This window comes from Callithrix jacchus, chromosome 13 (assembly GCF_049354715.1).
Source record: "Callithrix jacchus isolate 240 chromosome 13, calJac240_pri, whole genome shotgun sequence".
Lineage (NCBI taxonomy): Eukaryota > Metazoa > Chordata > Mammalia > Primates > Cebidae > Callithrix > Callithrix jacchus.
Window position 1 is genome coordinate 102,869,361 of NC_133514.1, and position 25,710 is coordinate 102,895,070.

Genomic DNA, 25,710 nt, shown 5'->3' on the forward strand with positions numbered 1-25,710 from the left:
AGAAATAATAAATGTTTGAGATAATGGACATTGCTAATTAACTTTGATCTGATCACGATACATTATATTTATCAAAATATCACTATGTTTGTGTTTGATCACAAGTATACATACTTACCACATAAATTATTGCTTATCAATAAATACATTAATACTTAACACAAATATACAGGTTAGGGCATTGCAGTAAAAAAAAAAAGGCTGTAATCAGCTAAATTAGAGGAAGAACATACTTAATTTCATTGACTTGTCCTAAGGTAAAGTTATGCTTTTGGGGGGCAGGGAGTTTTTCCTTCCTCTTTTACATGGATGGATATCCAAGGAACTAAGAATAGATGACTTCCCCTTTTTTACTAGTTTGTGCCCAGTTAAGAAACCGTTCCATTACACAAGCATTCCTTGGCCTCCCAGATGTCATTTTTCTGTTTGTAGTTTTCAGTGATGTTGGTTAGAAATATATCGATTTGTTAAAATGATTTCTGGGCTTCTGAGAAAGGAGAAATAATTCCCTTTTATAACTATTTTCATTTGCCCTGTGCATGCCTCTGTGTGTGTGTGTGTGTGTGTATACTCGTGTGCACATGCATACGGGTATGCATGTGTGTGTGTCAGTAGAATGATCTTGGACATTGTGACCAAATGATCATGCAAAGCCATAGCTCTGTCACTAAATCTAATCAGACACCTTTTATCATGGAAGATTATGTTCCTGAGATTGGATGTTTACGAAAAGTGTATTCAAGGCTGATGACGGTGGCTCACGCCTGTAAATCTCAGCACTTGGGAGGCCAACGCGGTGGGTCACTGAGGTCAAGAGTCCGAGACCAGCCTGGTCAACATGGTGAAACTCTGTTTCTACTAATAATATAAAAATTAGCAGGGCATGGTGGTGTATGCCTGTAATCCCAGCTACTTGGGTGGCTGAGGCAGGAGAATCACTTGAACCTGAGAGGCGGAGGTCGCAGTGAGCCAAGATCATGCCACTGCACTCTAGCCTAGGTGACAGAGCCAGACATTGTCTCAATAATAATAATAAAGCATATTCAGGTGAGATGAAAAACCCATTGACATAACTTAAGATCCAAATAAATGCAAAATCAAGAGACCATTCAGGTAAAAATCGCAGCGTCTCATCGGTAGAAGAGCATGAAATGAGAGGTCGCGATAGGCTACAGACCCACAAATTATAAAGTCCCTGTTACAGACTACAATAATGTTCAGGATGCTCTGTCACCATGCCCAATGAGAGCATGCCTATCCTGAAAATTACATGGAAAGATAAACCCCAGATTTAGATAGCTTGAAAAGATAGTTTCCTTTGTGTTATGTTTTTCTGCCAGGAGAAGAATGTGTATTAGGTATACAAAGGTTTCAGAGAATAAAATCTTCAGGATTAACATTCTGTGAGGAGAGTGTACCGTATCTGGTATTCTACGTATGTTTAAGAAAGTAGAATGTACAAGAAATTTGGACCTATATGTTATTCTCTGGAGTAAGTGTTTATGAAAGTTGGGCCTAATTTGACATTAGAATTACTAAGGCAACTCCTCCGCACTCTACTTTGTCTCAGCAGACTCCTCCAAAGCCCCTTTTCCCGACCCCCACCCGTTCCTCAAGTATAAAAGTGATTTACACAGTGACTCAGATCAGGACAGTTGAAGGTCCAGTCAAAGGGACACCATGTACGTCCACACTGCAGGACCGTACAAAATGGTGGTTGTCTGGGCCAGGTGCTCACACCTATAACTGCAACAGTTAGGGAGGCAAAGACGGGAGGATCGCTTGAGCTCAGAAGTTTGAGACCACTCTGGGCAGAGCAAGACCCCATCTCCACAAAAAGATTTTTAGGCTGGGTACAGTGGCTCACGCATGTAGTCCCAGCTCCTCGGGAGGCTGAGGCAGGGGAATCACTTAAACCCAGGAGGTGGAGGTTGCAGAGGTTGTGCCACTGCACTCCAGCCTGGTGACAGAGCAAGATTCTGTCTCAAAAGAAAAAAAAATTTTTTTAAGTAGCTGAGTATAGTGCCACATGCCTGTGGTCCAACCTAGCTACTTGGGAGGCTGAGACGGGAGGATGGCTTGATCCTGGGAGGTCAAGGCTGCAGTTAGTTGTGATGATGTCACTGAACTCCAGCCTGGGTCACTGAGCTAGACCCTGTCTTAATGAAAACAACAAAACAAAACAAAATGGTCACCTGAAAGGGATCCTACTTCCACTGATGCCCAAAGTGAACGTGGGCCAGCTCTGGGCACCCCCCCCCAGCCCCCAAATGCCCAATCAGTCAGCACTGCCCATTCACAGAGGTAACTAACATTAAGAATCTTGTTTGTTTATTTACTTACTTTACAGTAGCTCTTAGAACATTTCACATTTATCAAAACTTTCTACCTCTGTGGATTTTGTTAGGACTGAGAGCAAATCATACTTTCTACTCACTTCCTTAAATAAAAATGATAAAAATAAGACAAAACCTAAATCTTCCTTTCATAAATAAGCTCAAACAATAAGAAAAGGATGATAAAATAAAAGTTTTACACTATCCCAATAGGTATCAGAGGTTTTGTTTCGTTTTTTGTTTTGTTTTTGAGACAGGGTCTTGCCCTGTCTCCCAGGCTGGAGTGCAGTGGCATGATCTGGGCTTACGGCAACTTCCACCTCCCGGGCTAAAGCAATCCTCCTACTTCAGGCTCCTCAGTAGCTGAGACTTCAGGTGCACTCTACCACGCTGGGCTAATTTTTGCATTTTTTCTGTAGACACCGGGTCTCACCATGAGGTCTGGAACTCCTGGGCTCAAGCAATCTGCCCGCCTTTGCCTCCCAAAGTGCTGGGATTACAGGTGTCAGCCACCATGCCTGCCAGAGTTTGTTTTTTTTTTTAAACTGCTCACGCATTTTCTGTCTTCCAATTGCTCTGTAAATGCTCTGATCTCAGTGTATTATGAACACAACAATGCCACATCAATTCTCTTAGATTGCGTGACACTAGTTCACAAGTTAACTGTGAGTTACTGGGGCCGGTGGCTCATGCCTATAATCCCAGCACTTTGGGAGGCTAAGGTGGGAGGATCACTTGGAGCCAGGAGTTTGAGACCAGATTTGACAACGTAGTGAGATCCCATTTCTACAATAAATTTTAAAAACTGGCTGGGCCTGGTGGTGCATGCTTGTAGCCCCAGCTACTTGGGAGACTGAGGCAGAGAACCCCTTGAGCCGAGGAGTTCAAGGTTGCAATGAGCTGTTATCCACCACTGCACACCAGCCTGGCTGACAGAGGGAGATCCTGTCTCAACAAAATTAAAAGGTAAATAAAAAATAAAATAAGAGTTAACAGCGAGGGAGTCTAGAGAGGCTTCTGGAACTTTAAGGTGAATATGAATCCCCTGGAAGTCTTGTTAAAATGCAGATTCTGACTCAGTCGGCCTCAATCTTGTTGGGGCCTGAGATTCTGCATTTCTATTAAGCTCCGAGAAGATGCAGACGTTCTTAGTCCCCTTCTCATATTGAGTAGCAAGGATGGTCGCAGTGAGTTAGACCAAGTCAGAACTAGAGTTGAATTTTGCTCTGGAGGCAAAAATGTATAAGGCAAGATCTCACAAGAAAAGTAAAGGCTTTCTGTAAGTGGGATTTTCCTTTCCTAAAAACATTCTGGGTGGTGGGGGTATGCAAGTTTTCCTCAAGTCACACAACACTGATGAATCTCTTCTATATTGGAACTACCCCCTTTTTCTTGGATCTCTGTCATTCAGTGTATTTATGGTGATTCCACCCCAGAATTCCTGAATCCCTTCAAATTTGGGTAAAAGAAAGGGGCTCTGGCAGGTGCGGTGGCTCATCCCTATAATCCCAGCACTTTGGGAGGCTGAGGCAGGCAGATCACCTGAGATCAGGGGTTTGACACCAGCTTGGACAACATGGTAAAACCCCTTCTCTACTAATAATACAAAAATTAGCCACTTGTCCTCCTGTAATCCCACTACTTGGGAGGCTGAGGCAGAAGAATCACTTGAACCTGGGGGGTGGAAGTTGCAGTGAGCCGAGATCACGCCATTGCACTCCAGCCTGGAGGACAGAGCAAGACTCCTTCTCAAAAAGAAAAAAAAGAGGGGAGGGTTCTTTTCTCAAGGTGGGATCCTGCAAAGTTTGGCATAGCAGTTGTTTATTTAAATAAACTCTTCTGATAATAAACCTTTAGGGCAGGGAATTTTGAGGCTAAGATGAAAGAAAGCCCTGGCTGAAGAAACAATGAACAAAGCCATTCAATTGTCACTTCAGTGCTGGTGAGTGTGGATGCAAGTGCCCAGTAAGGCCTGACAGCAACATCCCTCAGGGTGAGTTATAACCCAGGCATCAAAGAAGGCCATCTCAACGCCCAGCTGCCAGGAGGAAAAGGAGTCAAAGGAAAAAACAAGGGTGGGGCCCAGAGGCAAAACGTGCTCTCACTTTCATCAGGAGCTAGGATCAGGTGGGTGGATTACCCAGCCCTTGGCTCGAGTTCTGGAGGATTCAGATTCGAGATGTTGGATCAAAACAATGAAAGACAAGGCTGTAGAGAGCCATGCTGGAAACACAGGCCGAATTCTACTCACTGTTGCTCTACCCAATGTTGTGGTTACTACTGAGTGCTTCCTCTGTTTGTTTGTTCTTCTGCGGCAACCTTTGTCCTCTCTGCCCAGACACTCATTTTCCTGGTGGGACACTTTGAGTTCCAGAAAGAAGACAAGATGAGCGACTGAGGCTCAGGGAGAGATAATGACTGCCCCGTATGCAAAACCACAATGCCTGGCCACCAGCTAGAGCCCCACACTTGGAAACAGAAAGAAATCCTGAGGTTTCTAGACACCAAACCCACTGGGACCATACAACTTCAGACAAAGCCGCTGCCTTTCTTGGGCACAGCTTACAACTCTCTAACGTGGATCACGGCGGAAGCCCGAGGCCATGTGTACTGTAGCAGTCGGGGAGGGTGTGTGGTGGAAAAAGTTAAAAAAAAAAAAAGTTTCCATGCTTTTGAAGCCCGAGTTGAAATAAGGAGAGAGGAAGAAGCTGAGAAAAGCAGGAACTAATAGGGCTGCTGACTCACCGGGCAGAATCTCAGGTTCAATTGCTCTCAGCACAAAATTATCTCTCTCCAATCAGTTCCACTATTTTCACCTATCCAGCTGATAGCCTAAAAATAGAGATTAATGTGGAGCATTATCTTTTAAAAATGCACTTCCGTCTGGGAATGGTAATAAGCCATCAGCCATTCTCACGTTGTTGTGAATTAGTTTCATTAGTCAGTGGGGATTAGAATGAAGGAAATTTAGAAAGTAATCAGCCTTTATTTGACACACGAGGAAATGATGGTCCAGAGATGGGAGCTTCAGGCTTGAGATCACACAGAAGGTAAACAGCAAACAGAGTTAGGCTGCAACTACTGCAGATTCACATTCACCTGGCACTAATTATGACTGATATCTATTTATTTATTTGAGACTGTGTCTTGCTCTGTCACCTAGGCTAGAGTGAGTGCAGTGGCTCCATCTGGGCTCACTGCACCTCCACCTCCACCTCCCAGATTCAAAGGATTTTCATGCCTCAGCCTCCGGAGTAGCTGGGATTACAGGCATGAGCCACCGCGCCTGGCCATGACTGACATTTAAAATAGTCATCTGTTGAGCATCCCTAGCATGCCAGGAGCAGGAGGAAGAGCTGGAGACCCAATAGATGTGGCTGTCACCTCACGGAGCATGTAGTCCAGCTGGGAGACTGATAAGTGAATACAGGATCAAGGACCACTCCCAGTAAATGAGGCAACTGTGACTTCTGCTATGTTATGAAGAAAGAAAACAAGACATAGAGATCAAGAAGGAGAACTATTTCAGATTAGGTGGCAGAAGAGGCCTCAGGGCATTTCAGCTGGGATCTGGAGGATGAGAAAATGCCAACCTCCACAGGAGAGTGTGAATAAGTTTAAAAGTTTGAGGAAGAAAGCTACATGAGGTCCAGTAACTGACAGAAGGTCAAGGTGCTTCACATTGGACTTTCCAGATATGGGTTCAAATCCTGGCTCCATAGCCTACCAGCTCTGTGGCCTGTGTACCTCCTGAGTTCTGGGATTCTTGAGGTCATAAGAGATAGTGGTTAGATACATTGTCTTCATCTAACCTCCTTTGGGATTAGAATTCATCTATTTGCATTTCACTTGACTTCTGTTTTGGATACTTATTGCTAAGTTTCCTATGCTGTACAGCGACATTTTTCAGTTCTGAGGAATATAAAAATGTCTTTTACTCTCACGTTGACTTTTAAAACTCTAACACTTAGACACTGCTAACTCTGTGACTTCATTTTAAGACCCTGACACTGTTCCAATTATACATCATATTTTTATTTCATTGTACAGTTACTTGATAGTACTGAAAAAGATACTAATCCTCTTGACTCTGATTTTAATATCATCCGTTACTCTGTATTTTAATTTCTGCTGCCACTAACAAATGGTAGCTTCTGTACATTTCTGAAACTGCTCCTTAGAGATGGAATGAAATGGATACCTTTGGAGATCATGGAAAAGCTCAAAGCAAAATTTATTTTATTGTTCTGTTGTTTTCTTGTGAGTCCCATTAGGATGGTTCCTGCTCCATTCAATCTTTGTTTATTTCTTTTAACTTTCAGTTGATGTGTAACATACAGAAAACAGTGTAATAAATTTTCACAAATTGAACACACCTATGCAAACAGCAGCACCCCAGTCAAGAGATGAAGAGATGGGTGAAGGTTATCTACACTCCAGAAGCCCTTTCTTGACCCCCAAGATACAAAACCTTTTAAGGGAGACCATTATTACGACTTTTAATTGCCTATAGTAGTTTTGCTTGCTTTTGAACCTTTTATAAATGGACCCACAAAATATGTATTCTTTTGTCTCTGATTTATTTCACTCCACGTTTGCCATAATCATTCACATTGTTGCTGTAGTTATAGATCACTTATTGTAGTTGCTGTATAGTATTTCACTGTGGGAAAATACTACGATTTATTTATGTGTTTTATAGTGGCTGGGCTTTAGACAGGGTTCCAGCTTGGGGCTGCTACAATTAGGGCTGCTATGAAAATTCTTGGACATGCCTTTTGGTGGACATGTGCGTACATTTCTATTTAATATATAACTGGGAAGGAAATCACTAGGTCCACATGAACTTGAATTTTATTTACATGTTCTTTAAGCAATTAACATGAACATACATATGCCTTAAAATATTCAAAAGTCACAGAAGAGTGTACAATAGAAAATAGCTGTTCCTCTGACTCCTGCCCACCAACCACTCCATTCTCTTCTAAGAAGCTTACTGTTATTTGTTGCTCATTAAAAAATGCGTGTGTATATATGTACATGTGTGTATACGAACATATATGTACACACATATGTATACATATACACACATATATGTACACATCTATGTATATACACATATGTACATTTACACACATACATACATGTATATTTATACACACACACACATATATATATATAGCACTGGGCACAGTGGCTCCCACCTGTGGCACTTTGAGACACTGAGGCAGGCAGATCACTTGAGCTCAGGAGCTCGAGACCAGCTTGGCCAACATAGCTAGAGCCAGTCTCTACTAAAAATAAAAAAATTAGCTGGGCGTGGTGGCACACGCCTGTAGTCACAGCTACTTGGGAGGCAGAGGCACAAGACTCACTTGAATCCAGGCAGCAGAGGTTGCAGTGAGCCGTGATCATACCAATGAACTCCAGCCTGGGCAACAGAGTGAGACTTTGTCTCAAATAACTAAATAAATAATAAATAGGTAAATAAAAATAAAAATAGCTTTTTTCTTTCATTTTTGGAACTATCAGATTTTATCAGTTGCAAGGACAGCTTTTTTTTTTTTTTTTTTTTGCAGACGGAGTTTCACTCTTGTTGCCCAGGCTGGAGTACAGTGGTTCAATCTTGGCTCACTGCAACCTCTGCCGCCTCAGTTCAAGCGATTCTCCTGCCTCAGCCTCCCAACTAGCTGGGATTACAGGCATGCGCCACCACATCTGGCTAATTTTGTTTTGTTTTGTTTTGTTTTTAGTAGAGATGGGGTTTCTCCATGTTGGTCAGGCTGGTCTTCAACTCCTGACCTCAGTGATCCACCCACCTTTGCCTCCCAAAGTGCCGGGATTTCTGGCGTGAGCCACCACGCCTGGCCACAATGGCAGCTTTATAAACACATCCTACTTGATTGAATTTTGGTCCTAATAATACTAATAAACCACGTGTGAACATTATAGTTTATAACATACTTTTATCTACTCTCACTATTTAATCTTCTCCTAAACTGAGTATGTAGGCACAGAGTTAAGATAACTGTTTAACAGATGGGATAACTAAGCCCCAGAGAAGTCAGTCCTTTGCCTAAAAACATGTTGGGTTTCAAAAGGCAGAATTAGGAGTAAGTCCAGATTTCTGGCTAAAACTAGGTAACTAGTTTTAGTTATCTCCTGCATTAAGGAATCAGAGCTAATATCTGACAGCAGCAATGTCAAAACTGACAGTGCCTGGGTACCTAGGGCTCCTGTGTCTCTTGAGAGCCACAGCTGCCCAGGAATTTGTGCTGGACCCAAGCCTCCTTTAGCCCAAAGTTCCAGAGCTCCAAAGGGTAGAGTTCTAGGGACCTTGAAAGGAGAGGGTGAAACTCTCATGGCCCCGACAAAGGCTGGAGATCCCGGTGCTCCTTTCCTGCCAGAAAGTCATTTAATTAGATAAATGTGGGTATTTGGGTTTTGCATATTTCCCGAGAGACAGCTTAAAAAAAATTACCTACTAATGATGACCGAGCTAACTTACCTCCACTCCCCTGCTTGTTTGTGCGCTTGAGGTCTCATGCTTCGAAACTGATTCATTTCCTCTTTTTCTTTTAGTTTCCTTTCTCTGTCGCCGTTTTTTTTTTCTCCGAAATAAAAATGGTTCTGTTTATAATTGCAGAATTCTGGTTGCAATTTGGCCTGTCACGTTTCCAGCCAAGCACTGTGGCTTGCAAAGTTACCCAGGAAAGGCTTCTGTGTTTGAAACGAAGAATGCACCATTTTAAAATCTACTCCAGGGATTCTCAGGGTGGAACTGCTCCACTTACTTGCCCTATTCCCCTCATTTTGGGGATGGTCTTTTGACTTTGTTCGCAGTGTTATTTTACTGATCCAAGCTTTTATATTCCTAGGAAGTCAAATGTGTCCTTGGGATTTACTCTTCACAGCAGGCTTTCAAAATCCAGTCCAATCCTAAAATGAAGAAAATATTCACCTATGATTTAAGAACTTTTTAATGTGTTTGACAGTTATATTTAAACATGTTAAATTTTGAAATTTGTTTCGATGCAGATAATGAGGTAGAAAACTGACATTTTTTTCTGAATGTGTAATCAATTGTATTAAAACCACTTATTATTCCATAATTCCAATTCATTTTATCTTCACTGAATTGAAATGCTACCCCCATCATATACACCATTCCCAGATTTTGAGGTCTGTATCTTTAGCTCTCTGCTCTGCTGAACTATTTAGTACTGTCTTTATATTCGCTTTGTAATATTTTAAAGGGTAGGGGTGGTTCTCTGCGGGATTTTTGCATTCCTAAAAAAGTCTTCATAGCAATCTAAGTGAAATTGCATTGTGTTTGTAGAATAATTGGGCCGAGGAATGTCTTCTCATCCAGAAATCACTCTTCCATCATGTCGTTCAGGACACAAGCAGGATTCTTCATTGAGGTTTCCCATATGTCTTAGTAAGCATATTGATAATTTTTATTTTTTTCAGAGATGAGTTCTTGCTCTGTTGCCCAGGTTGGAGTGCAGTGGCACCATCACTGCTCACTGCAACTTCAAACTCCTGGTCTCAAGCGCTCCTCTTGCCTCAGCTTCCTAAGTAGGCAGGACTACGGCTGTGAGTCACCACACCAAGCATATGTATATATATGTTGCTAATTGAATGGTGCTGTTTAAAAACCTTGCTTTTTCTAACCGATTATGACTGAACAATAGTCTGTCATTGCTGAACTATAACAGACTATAAGAAGGCTGTTTTCTTTTTCTTTTCTTTTTTAGAGATGGGATTTCACTATATTGTCCAGGCTGGTCTCGAGCTCCTGGGCTCAACTGGTCCTCCTGCCTCACCCTCCCAAGTAGCTTTGTCTTTCTCAAACACATTGAGCACCTTCCTCCTTCATTCTCCAGGTAGGATGTAGGCACGAGCCTTACAGGCATGAGCTGCTCAGCTCAGAGTCAAAGTCTGTTTAAAAAACTAATGTGGTATCTGGCCTGATTGAAATCTCATGATTTCTAAGGTCTTTCTCATTTTTCAATTCTCATTCTCCCTCTCTTCTCTCTCTTACTCACTTCCCATCTGTCCCCTTCTCCACATCAATGGTTTGGGGCATGCTCTCCTGGGCACTGGCCCCTCTTCCACCCTATCTGGACATAAGAACAAACTGTCACTCACATTTCCCCTTTTGCTGTGGCAATTGGATTTGATACTAGGGCAGCTGGAGAACTCTGGCATTTAAAGAGAGCAGGGACTCTGTCTTTTAAAAATAAAAATCTGGGTCGGGCCTGGTGGCTCATACCTGTGATCCCAGCACTTTGTTAGATTGAGATGGAAGGATTGCTTGAAGCCAGGAATTTGAGACTAGCTAAGGCAACATAGCAAGGTCCCATCTCTATAAGAAATAAAAAATTAGCTGGGTGTTGTGGCATATGCTTGTAGTCCCAGCTTCTCTGGAAGCTTAGGTGGGGAGGATCATGTGAGCCTAGCAGTTCAGAGGCTGCAGTGAGCTATGATGGCATCTCTGCCCCCAGCCTGGGAAACACAGTGAAACCCTGTCTTAAATAAATAAACAAAAATAAATCAAAAACAAAAATTTATCCTTTCGAAGCCATGGAAAGAAGAGCTTTAAGAAGGGACCTGGGAACATTTGTATTAAAGAAAAGCACTCTGGCTGCAGCAATGAACAGATGAAAGAGGGGCGGGTCTGGAAGCAGGAAGACCTAATAGGAGGCATCTGCAGCAGTTCAGGTGCGAGGAAGCGATGTCTTAGACCATGGAAAGAAATGGACAGAGCCTACAGACATTCAAGATGACTTCACCTTGATTGGTTGTGGGGTGACAAAGAGGGAGGGTCAGAGAGGAAGACCTGGGCCTCTGGCTGGAACAGCCAGAGGGGTGTTGAAGATGGCCCTGGGTATGGAAACCACAAACCTACCTGGAGGAGGAAGGAGGAAGGTGCTCAGGTGTGTTTGAGAAAGAAGGCCAGGAGCTGGGTGCAGTGGCTCATGCCTATAATCCTAGCACTTTGGGTGGCCGAGGTGGGCGGATCACCTGAGGTTGGGAGTTCGAGACCAGTCTGACCAACATGGAGAAATTCTGTCTCTACTAAAAACACAAAATTAGTTGGGTGTGGTGGTGCATGCCTGTAATCCCAGCTACTCGGGAGGCTGAGGTAGGAGAGTGGCTTGAATTCCAGAGGTTGAGGTTGCAGTGAGCTGAGATCACGCCATTGCACTCCATCCCAGGCCACACGAGGGAAACTGTCTCAAGGAAAAAAAAAAAATGAAGACCAGGGGAGGTTGGATCAGATGTCTTGATCTCCCACTGCCTTCCCAAGGCCTGCAGTTGCTCTGTTTTTATTTTTTATTTTATTTCATTATTATTTCTTGAGACAGGTTCTTGCTCTGTCACCCAGGCTCTATAATCCCATCTCTACCAAAAATACAAAATGTAGCCAGGCATGGTGGTGCATGCCTGTAGTCCCAGCTACTTGGGAGGCTGAGGTGGGAGAATGGTTTGAGTCTGGGAAGCAGAGGTTGTAGTGAGCTGAGACTGCACCATTGCACTCCAGCTTGGATGACAGAGCCAGACCCCATCATAGAAAAATAAACAAACAAATAAATAAAAAGGATGCAGCCCCCCTCAACTTCCGAATCTATCTGCTAGAGTGAAATTATATCTCTTACTAAAGGCAGCAACCACTGATATCTACACAGCTGGATAATAATTCTGCATGCTGGTAGTAACACTCAAAGCTTCTGCAAACTCAGAGCATCTTCTAATTATCCGGTCCCTTCTTCTCAACACATGTATCTTATCTTCTTCCTGCTTCCTCTTGTAAATCACGACTATCTTTTCCCCCATTCCATGGGGCAACTGTATTTGCTCGCACGTGCCTGTGTGTGTGTGTGTGTGTGTGTGTGTGTGTATTACTACTGTTTTCATCCTGTTTGCCTAAGTATCTGGGAGGCCTAGGATTCTTTTGCCTCCTGAGGATAATAAAGAAGATTTTTTTTTCCTTTCCCTACACAGATTGTTTAAATTGTAAGACAGGCTGGGTGCTGTGGCTCATGCTTGTCATCCCAGCACTTTGGGAGGCCGAGGTGGGTGGATCACTTGAGGCCAAGAGTTGGAGACCAGCCTGGCCAATATGGTGAAAACCTGTCTCTGCAAAAATTTGTCCGGTATAGTGGTGCACACCTATAGTCCCAGCTACTTGGGAGTTGAGGCACGAAAATGGCTTGAACCAGGAGGCGGAGGTTGCAGTGAGCGGAGATTGGGCCATTGTACCCCAGCCTGGGCAGCAAAGCAAGACTTCATTGCCAAAAAGAAAAAAACTTGTAAAACATAACACCAAACCAGAAAAGCAATAAAGTAGTATAGATTAGTAGTTCATTTTACATTATTTGTCACTATTAATAAATCATTATAAATTTTTTCACTTAACTGGTGAAAATATTTCCATGTCACATAATTTCACACATCAATTAAAATCTATTTTCTATTATTTGCTGCTAATTCACAAGTACACTGTGTCCCCAAATCCTTATAATGATTCTGTTAAAGTGCTGAGATGAGAAGAGACCACAAAGTTTTTTTCTCTGTTTCTCACATTTTATAATATGCTTATATGGTGTACTAATAGAAATTAAATTTACTTTCAAGCTCCTTCAGGGCACTTACTGAAAACCTGCTTTGCCTTCTGAGTGGGAAGCCGGGGTGTGGGTGGAGGGTGGAGTCACACCATAACTTCCAACTAAGGATATGTAGGACACACACTTTCTTGGCTGGCAGAGGTCCTGAGCCTGGTCCCTCAGAAGTCATCTTACTCCTTGTCTATACTGTGCTTGAATATTTCAGGCTGTTTTAAATTCATTGTCAAGTGTACTAAGAGCCTTATGATTTGCAAAATATGTATTTTTTTGTTGTTGTTGTTTGAGATGGAGTCTTGCTCTGTCTCCCAGGCTGGAGTGCAGTGGCACAATCTTATCTTACTGCAACCTCTGCCAACCAGGGTTGAGCAATTCTCCTGCCTCAGCTGAGCAGCTGGGGCTACAGGTGTGCGCCACATGCCCAGCTAATTTTTGTATTTTTAATAGAGATGGAGTTTCACCGTGTTGGCCAGGCTGGTCTTGAACTCCAGGCCTCAGATGATCTGCCCTCCTTGACCTCCCAAAGTGCTGGGGTTACATGGGTGAGCCACCACGCCCGGCCCAAATTGTAAATAGGATGAAAAATGTATGTATGTGCCAACAGCATGGGAACTAAAAATACCTATGATGATGTAAATGTAAACATGAAAAAAAAAGGGGGAAAAATGTATATATACAACTTTTTAAAAAGGGCAGTTGATACAACGAGATATTACGCTTAAATTCTGTTTCCCGTAAAGGATATGTTGAAGTCCTAGACACAAACCCCCACAAATTATGGATGTGAGTTTTTTGGAAATAGGGTATTGACACATGTAATCAAGTTAAAATGAGTTTATACTAACTTGTGGTGAACGCTAGTCCTCTAATCTGTTTTTTTTTTTTTTTTTTTTTTTTTTGAGATGGAGTCTCTGTAGCCCAGGCTGGAGTGCAGTGTCACAATCTCGGCTCACTGCAACCTCCAGCTCCCGCATCCTGGTTCAGGCAATTCTCCTACCTCAGCCTCCCAAGTATCTGGGATTACAGGCATGAGCCACCATGCCCAGCTAATTTTTGTGTTTTTTAGTAGAGACGGGGTTTTACCATGAGGGCCAGTCTGGTCTTGAACTTCTGACCTTGTGATCTGCCCATCTCAGCCTCCCAAAGTGCTGGGATTACTGGCGTGAGCCACGGCGTCTGGCCTAATGTTTTTATGAGAGGGAAATTTGGACACTGGCACACAGGGGAGAAGGTCATGTGAAGACAGAGTGCAGTGACACATCTACAAGTTAAGAAATGCCAGGACTGTAGGCACCCATCAGAAGCTACGAGAGGCAGGGAAGGGTTCTCTCCTGGTGGCTTCAGAAAGAGCATACCCCAAAGGCGCCTTGATTTTGGACTTCCGGAGTGCAGTGGCAAGATCTGGGCTCACTGCAACCTCTGCCTCCTGGGTTCAAGTGATTCTTCTATTTCAGTCTCCCGAGTAGCTGGGACTACAGGCGAGCTGGGACTACAGGCGAGCTGGGACTACCAGCACGCCCGGATAATTTTTGTATTTTTAGTAGAGTATTTTTGTATTTTTGTATTTTTAGTAGATTCACCATGTTAATCAGGCTGGTCTCAAACTCCTGATTTTAAGTGATCTGCCCACCTCAGCCTCCCAAAGTGCAGGGATTATAGGTGTGAGCCACTGTGCCTGGTCTGAGAGAATACATTTTTTTTTTCTTCTTGAGACAGAGTCTGGCTCTGTCGCCAGGCTGGAGCGCAGTGGCACAATCTTGGTTCACTGCAGTCTTCACCTCCCAGATTCAAGTGATTCTCCTGCCTCAGCCTCCTGAGTAGCTGTAATTACAGGCCACACCACCACACCCGGCTAATTTTTGTATTTTAGTAGAGAGGGGGTTTCGCTATTTGGCCAGCCTGGGAGATTCCTGATCTGAAGTGATTCACCTGCCTCTGCTTCCTAGAGTGCTGGGATTACAGGGGGAGCCTCTGCGATTGGCCTTAAAGAGATTTAATCCATCAAATACTGTGGCTAATTTCCTGTTAACAAACACGCAATACAGGAAAACAACAACGTTTCCCTTTTCACAATCAGATCTACAGCCTGTATATTTTATCCCGGACTGCCTCTAAATATGTCTCATTCATATCTCAGATCCTCTTGTTTAACTGTCAAACCTATGTTCTGCATGAAATATATGAATGACTTCTATTACTAAGCATGCTTGTTTGTCATTGTGGTTCATATATAGATATACATATATATACATTTTTGTTTTTTGTTTAACACTGACACATAAATGATCATTTTTGAACTTGTTTCATGAGAAAGGATTATCTAATAAGTGTTTTTTTTTTTTTTGAGACGGAAGTTTGCTCTTGTTGCCCAGTCTGGAATGCGATGGTGGGATCTCAGTTCACTGCAACCTCTGCCTCCCGGGTTCAAGCAATTCTGCTGCCTTAGACTCCTGAGTAGCTGGGATTGCAGGCATGGGCCACCATGCCCAGCTAATTTTGTATTTTTAATAGAGACGAGGTTTCTCCATGTTGGTCAGGCTGGTCTCAAACTCCCGACCTCAGGTGATCCCCCCACCTCAGCCTCCCATAGTGCTGGGATTACAGGCATGAGCCACCGAGACTGGCTTAGCTAATAGTTGTTTAAAATGTCATTTTTACCAGTCCTACTTAAAAAAAAAAAAAAAAGAGTAGTGAATTCTAATGTTTCACGATACATTTTTATTTACTATTTTGTTTGGTCAAATATCTCCATGTTTATATTGTTGCAAGCCCAACATCAAATGATATCTCCCTTTTTCAGAGGATATACAGTTAAGAGATGCTATTCCCTCTGCTTCTAGCTTTCTTTTTTTGAAACGGAGTCTCACTTTGTTGCTCAGGCATGGACTGGCTCGATCATAGCTCACTGCAACCACCTCCTCCTGGGCTCAAGCAATCCTCCCACCTCAGCCTCCCGAGTAGCTGGAACCATAGGTTGTACTTGTGTTATCTGTAGAGCCGGGTTTTTGCCACGTTGTCCAGGTTGCTCATGAACTCCTGGACTCAATCGATCCTCCTGCCTCTACCTCCCACAGTGCTGAGATTACAGGCATGAACCACCATGCCTGGCCAATTCTCTTTAGAGAATGTGAGATCTACCACAGGGTTTATGGACCATCTCAAATCCCAAATCTTTAAAAGTCTTCTATATAATCCAGCTGACTTTGACACATTTCCGAAGCCACCTCCCCCACTTCTTTCCACTCTTTTCCTGCTTGCAAGCTGAATTTGCAATTCCCTAAAAAGCAGAGTTGCCTAAGATTTGTATCCAGTATGGGTCACGTGACCAATTCTTTTATAATGAAAATGTTAGAGGATGGGATTAACATATCTTTTGTAGATTAACAATGTTATGATTTACTTTTTTGGGGGGTTGTCGTTGAGTATATTCACTGCATTTCAGGGCGTGTGATTTGAACGGCAGAAATTTCTTAATTTATGCAACCAAAAAGTTAATGTTGTTCCTTCGGATTAAGTCAGTCAAAATGAGCCTGGAGTGGTTTTGCTAATACCACCTGGGGATCATAGATTTCAAGGCAGCAACTCCACTGTGCTTCCTGTGCCTCATAATTATTCCTGAATTCTGTCCATTCTGATTCCTTTGTATATATACCTCACTCAAAAACACCCAACATCAGCCTCGAATATAGTGTTATCCATACCTTCAGCAGGACCAAGCCATAAATAAATATTTGCTGGTTTGTGTTGATTGAATGATTTAAGATAAATAAACAACCTCAAATGCCTACTGAGGCCAGATAATGTAAATGGCGAAAGCAAACAGCAGGGAGTGTGGTGAACAGGAGCACCCAAGTTTCCGCTAAAGGGTGTGGCTTCGACCACACTCCCAGCCCATTCTGCACTTTTGGAAAATGGATCACAGGTTGTCAGAGCTTCTGGTTTTCCAAGAGATGCTGGGATCTTGGCTTTTAACGCAATCCTCAATTTTTAAAATGTTGGTAATCAATTCACATTTTTGCAATATATTTTGAAGGCCAATTTAAACCAAACACTTCTAGAGAGTCCATGCAACCAAATTGCAATATTTCCATTAAACAGTACAGCTAATATGAAAACACACATTTTTTTTTTTCCTTTTCTTTTCTGAGGCTGTCTTATTTTGTCGCCCAGGCTGGAGTGCAGTGGCGCGATCTCGGCTCACTGCAACCTCCGATTCCCAGGTTCTAGCGATTTTCGTGCCTCAGCCTCCCAAGCAGCTGGTACCACAGGCGTGCGCCAACCCAAGGCTGGCTAATTTTTTGTATTTTACAAAGACTGGTTTTGAACTGCTGGCCTCAAGTGAACAAGCCTTCTCGGCCTCCCAAAGAGCTGAGATTACAGGCGTGAGCCACCGCGACCGGAGAAAACACACATTTTCCAAGAAACTGATTGCTGGGAAGGCTACAGTGGATAAGAGCGCTTGCTCTCTGTGGGACTGCGTGGGTCGGGATCACGGCAGTGCTCTTTGCCTATGTGAACTTGGGCAATTTTCTATAAATCTGTCTCGGCACCTGTAAAGTAGCGACGGTTACATGCCAAAGCTCTTAGCACGGAGCGACTCCCAGTAACCGTTAACTATTCCTAATTACCTCCTCATAATAGTAGACTTACTCGGGGCCTCGCCAAGTGTTGCATTAATAATTTCACTTTTCCAGGTAGCTCATCCCTCCCACAAAATATCTGAACGTTTTCCATATGATAATGATCCACTCGTTTTTGCTAAACATCCAGAATGGGCGATATCGACCTTTCTGGAAGGACACACACAAACCCCTTCCCAACTCAAACACGAAGTTCTTTCTGCCTGGCACCAGGGCTCGCGTTCGCAGTGACTTCCCGGACCCCGGCGCCTTCTCACAGGGCCTCTGGCTTCTCCTCTGCCGCGATTAATGTTCTCCTCATTTCCCCTCCCTGCTACTGCGCATACTCTCCAAGTTCGAAAAGTTTCCTTTTCCAATCTCTTTCCGGGGCTTGTTTACCCAAGTCTCTCTCTAATTGTCCAGGCGCCAGGTCTCTTCCCACCCACCAGCTTTCCTCCTGGGAATATCCTTCCCCTCCCGCCCCTCTCAGCTCCCGCCACCACTGCCGCGGACGACGTCCCGCTTTTGCAGATGCTCAGGCCGACCCTCTTCTCCTCCCACTCCCGTTTTGTAAGGAAGTAATTTGGGGCCCAACAGGGTCTCGCCCGCCGAGCGCTCAGCATCCCCCGCCGCGGGTCGGCGCCGCCGCGGGTCCGGAGCGTGTCCCGGCAGGCCGCGCTCTATGGGGAACTTCCCCGCCTGCCCGAACTTTCGAGCCAGCCGGGACCCAGTGTTTGCTCCAGAAACTCAGTCCGCGGGGCCCGGACAGGGGCGGGGACAGGGGGCGGGCCCGGCGTGAAGTTTTCCTACGTCACCAGGGAAGTCCCCCGCGGGAACAAAAGCACGGTCTCTGGCGCTGGGACCTCACAAGTTCCCTGGCACTCACGGAGTTCGCTCGTCAGCTCCGCGCGTCCGGCCACCCGATCCCGCCATCAGATCCCGCTACCCCAGCCTGCGGGTCTGTTCTGTGCGGCTCGCGTCCTGCGGACGTCCGAGGTGCCCCGGGCGGAGGCTGAGGCTCCCAGGCTCCGCAGCTGAGTGGGCTGCGGCACCGGCAGAGATGCCTGGGAAGAAGGCGCGCAAGAGCGCGCAACCGAGCCCCGCGCGGGCTCCAGCAGGTACCGACCCGCTGGGGCCCGCGGGGACTCAGGCCGGGCGGGGTCGGGTCCGGGGTCGAGGTATCGGTCGGGGCGGGCTCCGCCCGTCTGGGCTCGGGCACACACTGTCGGGGGCCCAAGGTCGGGCCAGGTCTGTGCCCGCGCGCCAGCCTTAGGGGCGCCTCCAGGAAGTTCTACAGGGGTTTTCCCCAGCCTCACTGGGACGACGAGAAGCCGAGCCCTATTTGGGATTGGGATGTAGCTGCGTCTCACCAGCGGCAAAAAGCTCCTGGCCTCCTCTCTTTCCTCCTCCCCACTTGCCCTTCCCCGGGGTCACGAGGAAAACAAGTGCAAGTGTATGAGGCTGCCTCTAGGAGAAAGTCATTGTCGCCGCAGAAGGGGCAGGAGAGGGCTCCGGGGACCGCCTGGACTCCTGGCGCTTCCAGAGACGGCCCCACAAGGGACCCTGTGTTCGGAGCTTAGAAATTCTAATAACCTTTAAATAATCGGTATTGTGGGATAGGAGAATAGGTGTTGATCCCTCCCTTTTTTCATTCATCCATTTCCACTCCCCGCCCCCATTCATACTTTTCAGGCCAGCCCCCCACCAGCCCCGGGTCCCATCCTTTTTATAAATCTAATCAGAGAACCCATGGTTCTGCCCCGGACCCACAATCTCTGGGGCCGTACTGCTGTTGCATCAGACGATTAGACGCCCCCGACCCGCCCCCCCCCCCACTTTTTAAGTTACTTTCATTTTATAGAGTTCGTGGGGCGTGCAAAGGAAGTGGTGCATTGCAAATGTGCCCATGCCTAAGTTGGTAACAGGCTGCTGTCTCTGCCTCTTGTGTAAGACGGAAAAAGCTTTGTCTACGTTTTGTGATGTCCAAGAATTCTGACCATGTTTTCTTGCCGAAGGATCTGACCTGTGCATAGCACTTTGTGGTTTGACTTAATTTCCAAGAACAAGAAGCAGCACAAAGTCCCTCTTAAACTTGATTTGATACTAATATGTTTATAGGTAACTGCGATTTTTAAAAGTTAAGGAAACAACTGGGAACTATTTTCTGCCTTTTTTTCTACTTTTTTGGTGAGACGGATACAGGGCTTCCAATGTTGGGTGCTGAATGGTATTGGTTTTTCTTTTAGAACTGTGTATTAATGTATCTCAATCTCTGTCGACAACATGTCTATGTAAATACTTCTTATATAGGCCGGGTGCCGTGGCTGACGCCTGTAATCCCAACACTTTGGGAGTCTGAGGCGGGCGGATCGCGAGGGTAGGAGATCAAGACCATCCTGAGTAACACAGTGAAACCCCATCTCTACTAAAAATACAAAAAATTAGCCAGGCGTGGTGGCACGCGCCTGTAATCCCAGCTACTCGAGGGGCTGAGGAAGGAGAATCTCTTGAACGCGAGAAGTGGAGGTTACAATGAGCTGAGATTGCGCCACTGTATGGGCGACAGAGAGAGACTCCCTCTCAAACAGCAGCAAGAACAACAACACAAAACTTCACAAAATGTTTGATCTTGTAGCCCATAAAGAATAACGTCTAATGAGATTTATTAGGTCTCTTGGTGTAGGGGTTAGGAAGGATTTCACTCAGCTCTTGTAGAGAGAAATTAGTTGAAATGTAGGTTTAAAATTTTGCTTTACTATGTACTTACAGTTATTTATTTTGAGCCTAAATGTGGTCTTTTCGGGGTCGATTATAAAATAGGCCATATTTTAATTTGTAATCATGATTTTTCATGTATATAATCATGAAGTAGACCCAAAAGACCTCAAGCTGCTCTTTGAAATAGTTAAGAAAAATTGAAATTATCGTCAGTATAGGTGTGATATTATAGTCAGTATAGTGTTAATTGCACTTACTGAACAAAGTGTACTTGGAAATTATAGGCATTATTTTTCTTAATATTCATTTAGAATAACTCAATTCCAAAAAGTAGGAAACATGTGAATTAAACATTACTTGTTTACTGCTCCTCTCATGTCCATAAAGGCAATGGATTGGTACAGAATGGGGTTGTAGGAAGAAGTGGGCTTACATTAAAATAGAAATATTTAAATTATTTTAGAGAATGTAGACAATTTTAGAATACGATTTTATGAGTCTTCTATGAGAAAATATCAGAGTTTTTCAGTGAGAAAAAGAATACATTTAGATTTGCCTATATAATGAGAGTGTAACCTAAGTTGTAAATTATTGCCATTTGAAAACCAAATCCTACTTGAAATCCACACAGAACTTGACTTCTGTTCCCCAGACAACCTTAAATGAAGGCTAAGAAGATGACATCATCTGAGGCTGGTAAAATGACTAATGTTACTCTTTGTAGTATTTGCCATATTTGAAGGTAAAGGTAACACTTGCCTCATCCAGGATGTATTTAAAAATAATTCAAAGTAAATGTCTTTATTTTATTTTATGGATTGCTGTTGGTGAGTCACAATGTGTGTGTGTGTTTGTCACATTTGGAAAACAGGTGCACATAAAGCCGAAGTTAAGAGAAATGCTTCCTGGGTTACTCAGTTTGTCACTAGTATGGGCATATTAGGTCTTACTGGTTACAGTTGGTAATATCATCAATGTTGATGTCCGTGTTTTGCTTTCCTTCTCAGACCTTGAAGTCGAGTGTGCCACTCAACTCAGGAGATTTGGAGACAAACTGAATTTCCGGCAGAAACTTCTGAATCTGATATCCAAACTCTTCTGCTCAGGAACCTGACTGCATAAAAGAAACTGGCATGAGGGGACTTCTTCAAAAGAGAAGTTTTCTCAGGAGGTGCTCATTTTATCAGTTTGGAGATTGCATTTTGAAGATTGCAATTTGAAGACTGAATTGTAATTGAGAGGAATGTGAAGAAGCTTTCACGAGTGCCCTTGGAAACGGAAGATGGAATGCATCAAAAATGAATTTCTGTTGGCAATTTCCCAGATTATCATTTGTTGGGATATGAGAGTGTTATAAAACCACTTGTTTATTTTAAAGCAAGAACGAGAGACCCTTGGAAATAGGGAAGTAAAGATTGATACATTTCCTTTTTACTTAGATAATTGTTCTAGTGTTTTTGTTGAAGATTACTGCTGGCCTAGTGGAAAGGGGGATGGCCCATGGTTAGACTTGGTGGCTGGGAAGAAACAGTTGAGTGCTTTGTTGTTATTGCTGTTTTTGGTATTTTGCTTTTCAGTGCCAACTCAGCACAATGTATATGATTTGGTTTATACATATTACCTTGTTATAAGGAAAAAAATTCATTCTGAGAACACTGAAATGTCATAGTGAATGTCGATTTCTTAGGTCACTACACAATGTAAAAGAATTTGTTTCCTTTGACTCAAATTGTATTGCTTCTGTTGAGATGATCATTCAATGTGTTCCTGTTGGAAACTATGGAAAACTGGAAAATAATTTCAAAAAAATTGGATAGAAGTATAGGAGGTTACTTGGGGCCAGTATATTGGTAGACTGAACATTCAATATAATAAAACAACACGGGGATTTTGTATAACTAGGGATAATAAAAAGAAAAATGAAGTTGATTTTTAATTGATGTAATTAAAACTTAGTAAAACAAATATTCACAGTAACTTGATGCGAAATGAAGGTTTCTAAAGAAGTTTCTAAAATTTGGAAAATGCTCCTTGTCTCATTAATGTGCATCCTACAAAAAGTGATCTTTTAATACAAAGTAAGAATGTTTTCATAATTGGAATATGCTTTTTTTAAAAAGAGGAACAGATTGTTCTCATCTAGAATGAAAGTTCCACATATGCATTGGCGAATATATATGTCTACATATACTTACATAGTTATATGGATATCTGTATGGATAATTTGCATTCGAGTATTATATAGATTCTTAGAAGAGTCTCAAATAAGTTTCATTTTTTATCTGGTCTATATACAGTCCTCAAATACATAAAAAATAATATGATTTTATTTCAGCAAAAATAATTTTATTTATTTTGCCTATTTATGATTAAAATATTTTTTAGTTTGAAAATGTATATTAAGGTTACATTTTTGAGTTCCAAAGGCTACTTGAATTTTTAGTTAAAATGTCTTAATATAGGTTATAGTCACTTTAGATGGAAGATTACCTCACATCTCTTTTCTTCAGTATTACTTAAGATGGTCTATTTGTTGCAGAGATTTTTTTTTCAGCCTAGAAGCAGATATCTTACCATCTGGGTATTTATGGTCTAACTTGTATTTAAACGTGTGTACACATATAAAAGTTGATACTGTGGCAGTAAACTGTTAAAAGCTTTCATTGTTCTTTTCCGTGTGTTCATTTCTTCTTCATCTTGTAAGCTGCTAAGTGTTCATTATCAAGCCAAAGTATTTTAACTGATTTCCATCAGCAGACATCCACTGACCTTCTGACGGCACTGTCTCCTCCCACTGGTTCGAGTAGAAAATGTAGGGGAATTTGCATGATTTCTGCTGTCAAGGGACTTAAACACTTTAATTGGGAGGGGAAATACTGAAAAATAGGAAATGAATACGAGGCATAGGTCTTTTTTTTTTTTCTTTTGAGACAGAGCCTTGCTCTGTTGCCCAGGCTGGAGTGCAGTGGCACGATCTTGGCTCACTGCAACCTCTGCCCCCCAGGGTCAAGTGAATCTTGTACTTCAGCCTTTCTGGTAGCTGGGGTTCTATGCGTGTGCCACCAGGCTGGGCTAATTTTTGTATTTTTAGTAGAGAACAGGGATTTCACCATGTTGGCCAGGCTGGTCTTGAACTCCTAGCCTCAAGTCATCCGCCCGCTCTGCCTCCCATGGTGTGGAGATGACAGCCTATAGAGATTCATGATCTAATTAGAGGTGTTCTGTGATCTGTCAGTTTGACTGCTCCCCAGTCTGGCGAGCTGCAGTGAGGGTTTTTTTATTCCACGCCCCCTTCCCCTCACACCCACCCCCCTCCCCATGACCTCACACTTCTTCCTCTGCTTCCAGCCCTAAAGCAGCAAAGATTGCTTCATCTGAGGTTAGTCATGTGCAAAAGTAGGTGCAACTCAATGGCCTTCCGGTTTGAGTGTGAGAACTAAAAGATAGCCCTAATTTTTAGCTTCGATCTGGGAACCACATCTTCACTCCACCCCTGCCTTCAAAAACAGTCGGCTGACATCTTGGAATGTAAATTGCCTTCCTAAAATAGGAAACGTGGGGGAAGAAGGAGGAGTTACTAGATGAAAAGAAGAACCAGAGAGCTGAAGGATTCGGGGTTATGGAGAAGATACATAACAATGCCTGAAGGGAAAGGCTTTCGTCTGTGAAAAAAGGTGGTGGGGCTGGGGGGAGCTTGGCTTCAGAAAAGGTGGGGTCGAACTGATGATTTAATTGGAGAATCACTGGAAGAGTAACTCCTGTCCCTAAGCCTCTTTGCATACCAGAACTATTTTGCTAAAACTGCACCTTATTCTTGCCACCACGAGAAAACAAATAAGGAAAAAAAGTGTGCCTCAAGCTCTTTTATATATAAAGAGTAATACATGAAGACTTAGTCACAGATTCACAATCTTAAGATATTACAATTTTATGTATAGATTTTTGAGAATCATATTTTAATGTAAAAAAATTTCCAAGATGTTTAGACAATTCTAATTGTGTCTGTTGACGGTCAAGAACTGCTAGCTTTTAAACTTGCACTTATATTATAAAAGAAAACGCATCTATCCATGAATACGTTGTTTTTCAGTTTAAAGAACTGTGTGCTGTGATTTGGGTTTTGGAATCTATTCCAATAACTCTACAAACCCCTCCCTGCCCCACTTCCTCTGCTCAGTCACTGAGCAGAACCCACCTAAAGGGTGAAAATCCTATCAATCTCCTGAAATGTTTGTCAAAGGGGACGATCGATCAGGAAGAGAAACAACACCTTAAAAATAGAATCGTGACTGGGAGTGATGTGATACAAGGAGTGTTCCCCTTTAGAACCCTGAAGCTGGACTGTCAAGGCAAAATTACGAATGAGCTGTGTGACCTTGGGCAAGACAACCTTTCTGAGCCAGAGTTCATCTGAAATCAATACTCACATCATCTTTAAGGTGCCTGCAGCTTGGATCATAAAATGGGGTGGCAAAAGAGTCTGAAGAGGGTCTCCCACCATAGTTCCAAGTCTATTGGCTCCCACTCCTGAGCTCATTTCAGACACAGTAAGAGGAAAAGTCAAGGGTTTGAAAAAAGAAGCAGGGAGTGGGATTTTGAAAGGACCCCTCAACATTTCTGTGTTCTGGATTCTTCTCCCAAACATTGATTGTAAACCTTAGAGGAGGTTGAGTGGGAACTTCTTGGACTTGTATTTTCTTGGAAATGAGACTTTGCTATGCATGCCAGTTTTCCCATGCCGGAATTTCTTCTTATATGTAGCTGAAAATAGATAGGGTCACCTGATAGACACACCCTGCTGTGAAATCACATGAATTTCCTCAAGTAATAATAGGTCATGGTTAAAGAGCAAAACATCTGTCAATACAGCCCAGGCGCTAACTTTACTTTCTCTTTTAAAAACTTTCAGAAATCAGTTTAGCCAATTCAGGGTGAAACATTCATACTCACGATTTATTCCCTTACGTTTTTCTTTCAAATATACCATTCTTTAAAACACCAGAGAGGTGAGAGAGTTGGTAAGAGTTATAGACGGGAATTTGGGACTCTTTAATTTAGCAAGTTATTAACCACATGCTCTGGGCACCTCCTAACTCTTCCACCCCTTGTCCCGACACATTCCATGTACTCTATGCTCTCTGCCATTAGACATTGCCCAGTGCAAGAAGCCTGGGTTTACACTGTGCAATAAGATAATAGAACAACATAGAATATGCAAATAACTCCTTGATGCTTCTTGTGTTTTAGGAAAAGTCCTTTATTGTTCTTCTCTGCTCTCTCACTATGATTTCCAGCAGAACCTACAAGATTTGCTCATCCTTACTCAGCTGTTTTCAAAATGACTATGTCTGTCTCCCACAATTGTCATGGTCATTGCCTCTGGCTTCAGAATTGTCATTTTTCAAC

At 43.2% G+C, this 25,710-nt stretch overlaps 1 protein-coding gene and 1 long non-coding RNA gene across 2 annotated transcripts in view; one reads left to right on the plus strand and one right to left on the minus strand.

Annotated features, from left to right (window-relative positions):
- Positions 1 to 8,893, minus strand: part of LOC128929492 (uncharacterized) — a 25,306-nt gene extending 16,413 nt beyond the window's left edge. The window contains exons 1-2 of the long non-coding RNA XR_008476102.2: positions 8,845 to 8,893; positions 5,082 to 5,168 (exon numbers count right to left, since the gene is read on the minus strand). This is a non-coding gene — a long non-coding RNA (uncharacterized LOC128929492). The remainder of the gene's footprint in view (positions 1 to 5,081; positions 5,169 to 8,844) is intronic.
- Positions 8,894 to 18,452: 9,559 nt separating this feature from the next.
- Positions 18,453 to 22,967, plus strand: PMAIP1 (phorbol-12-myristate-13-acetate-induced protein 1). Its single transcript, XM_002757290.6, has 2 exons — positions 18,453 to 18,704; positions 21,312 to 22,967. The coding sequence occupies exons 1-2, from the start codon at positions 18,647 to 18,649 to the stop codon at positions 21,416 to 21,418; spliced, it is 165 nt and encodes a 54-aa protein (XP_002757336.1). The 5' UTR covers positions 18,453 to 18,646; the 3' UTR covers positions 21,419 to 22,967.
- The last annotated feature ends 2,743 nt before the right edge of the window (positions 22,968 to 25,710 follow it).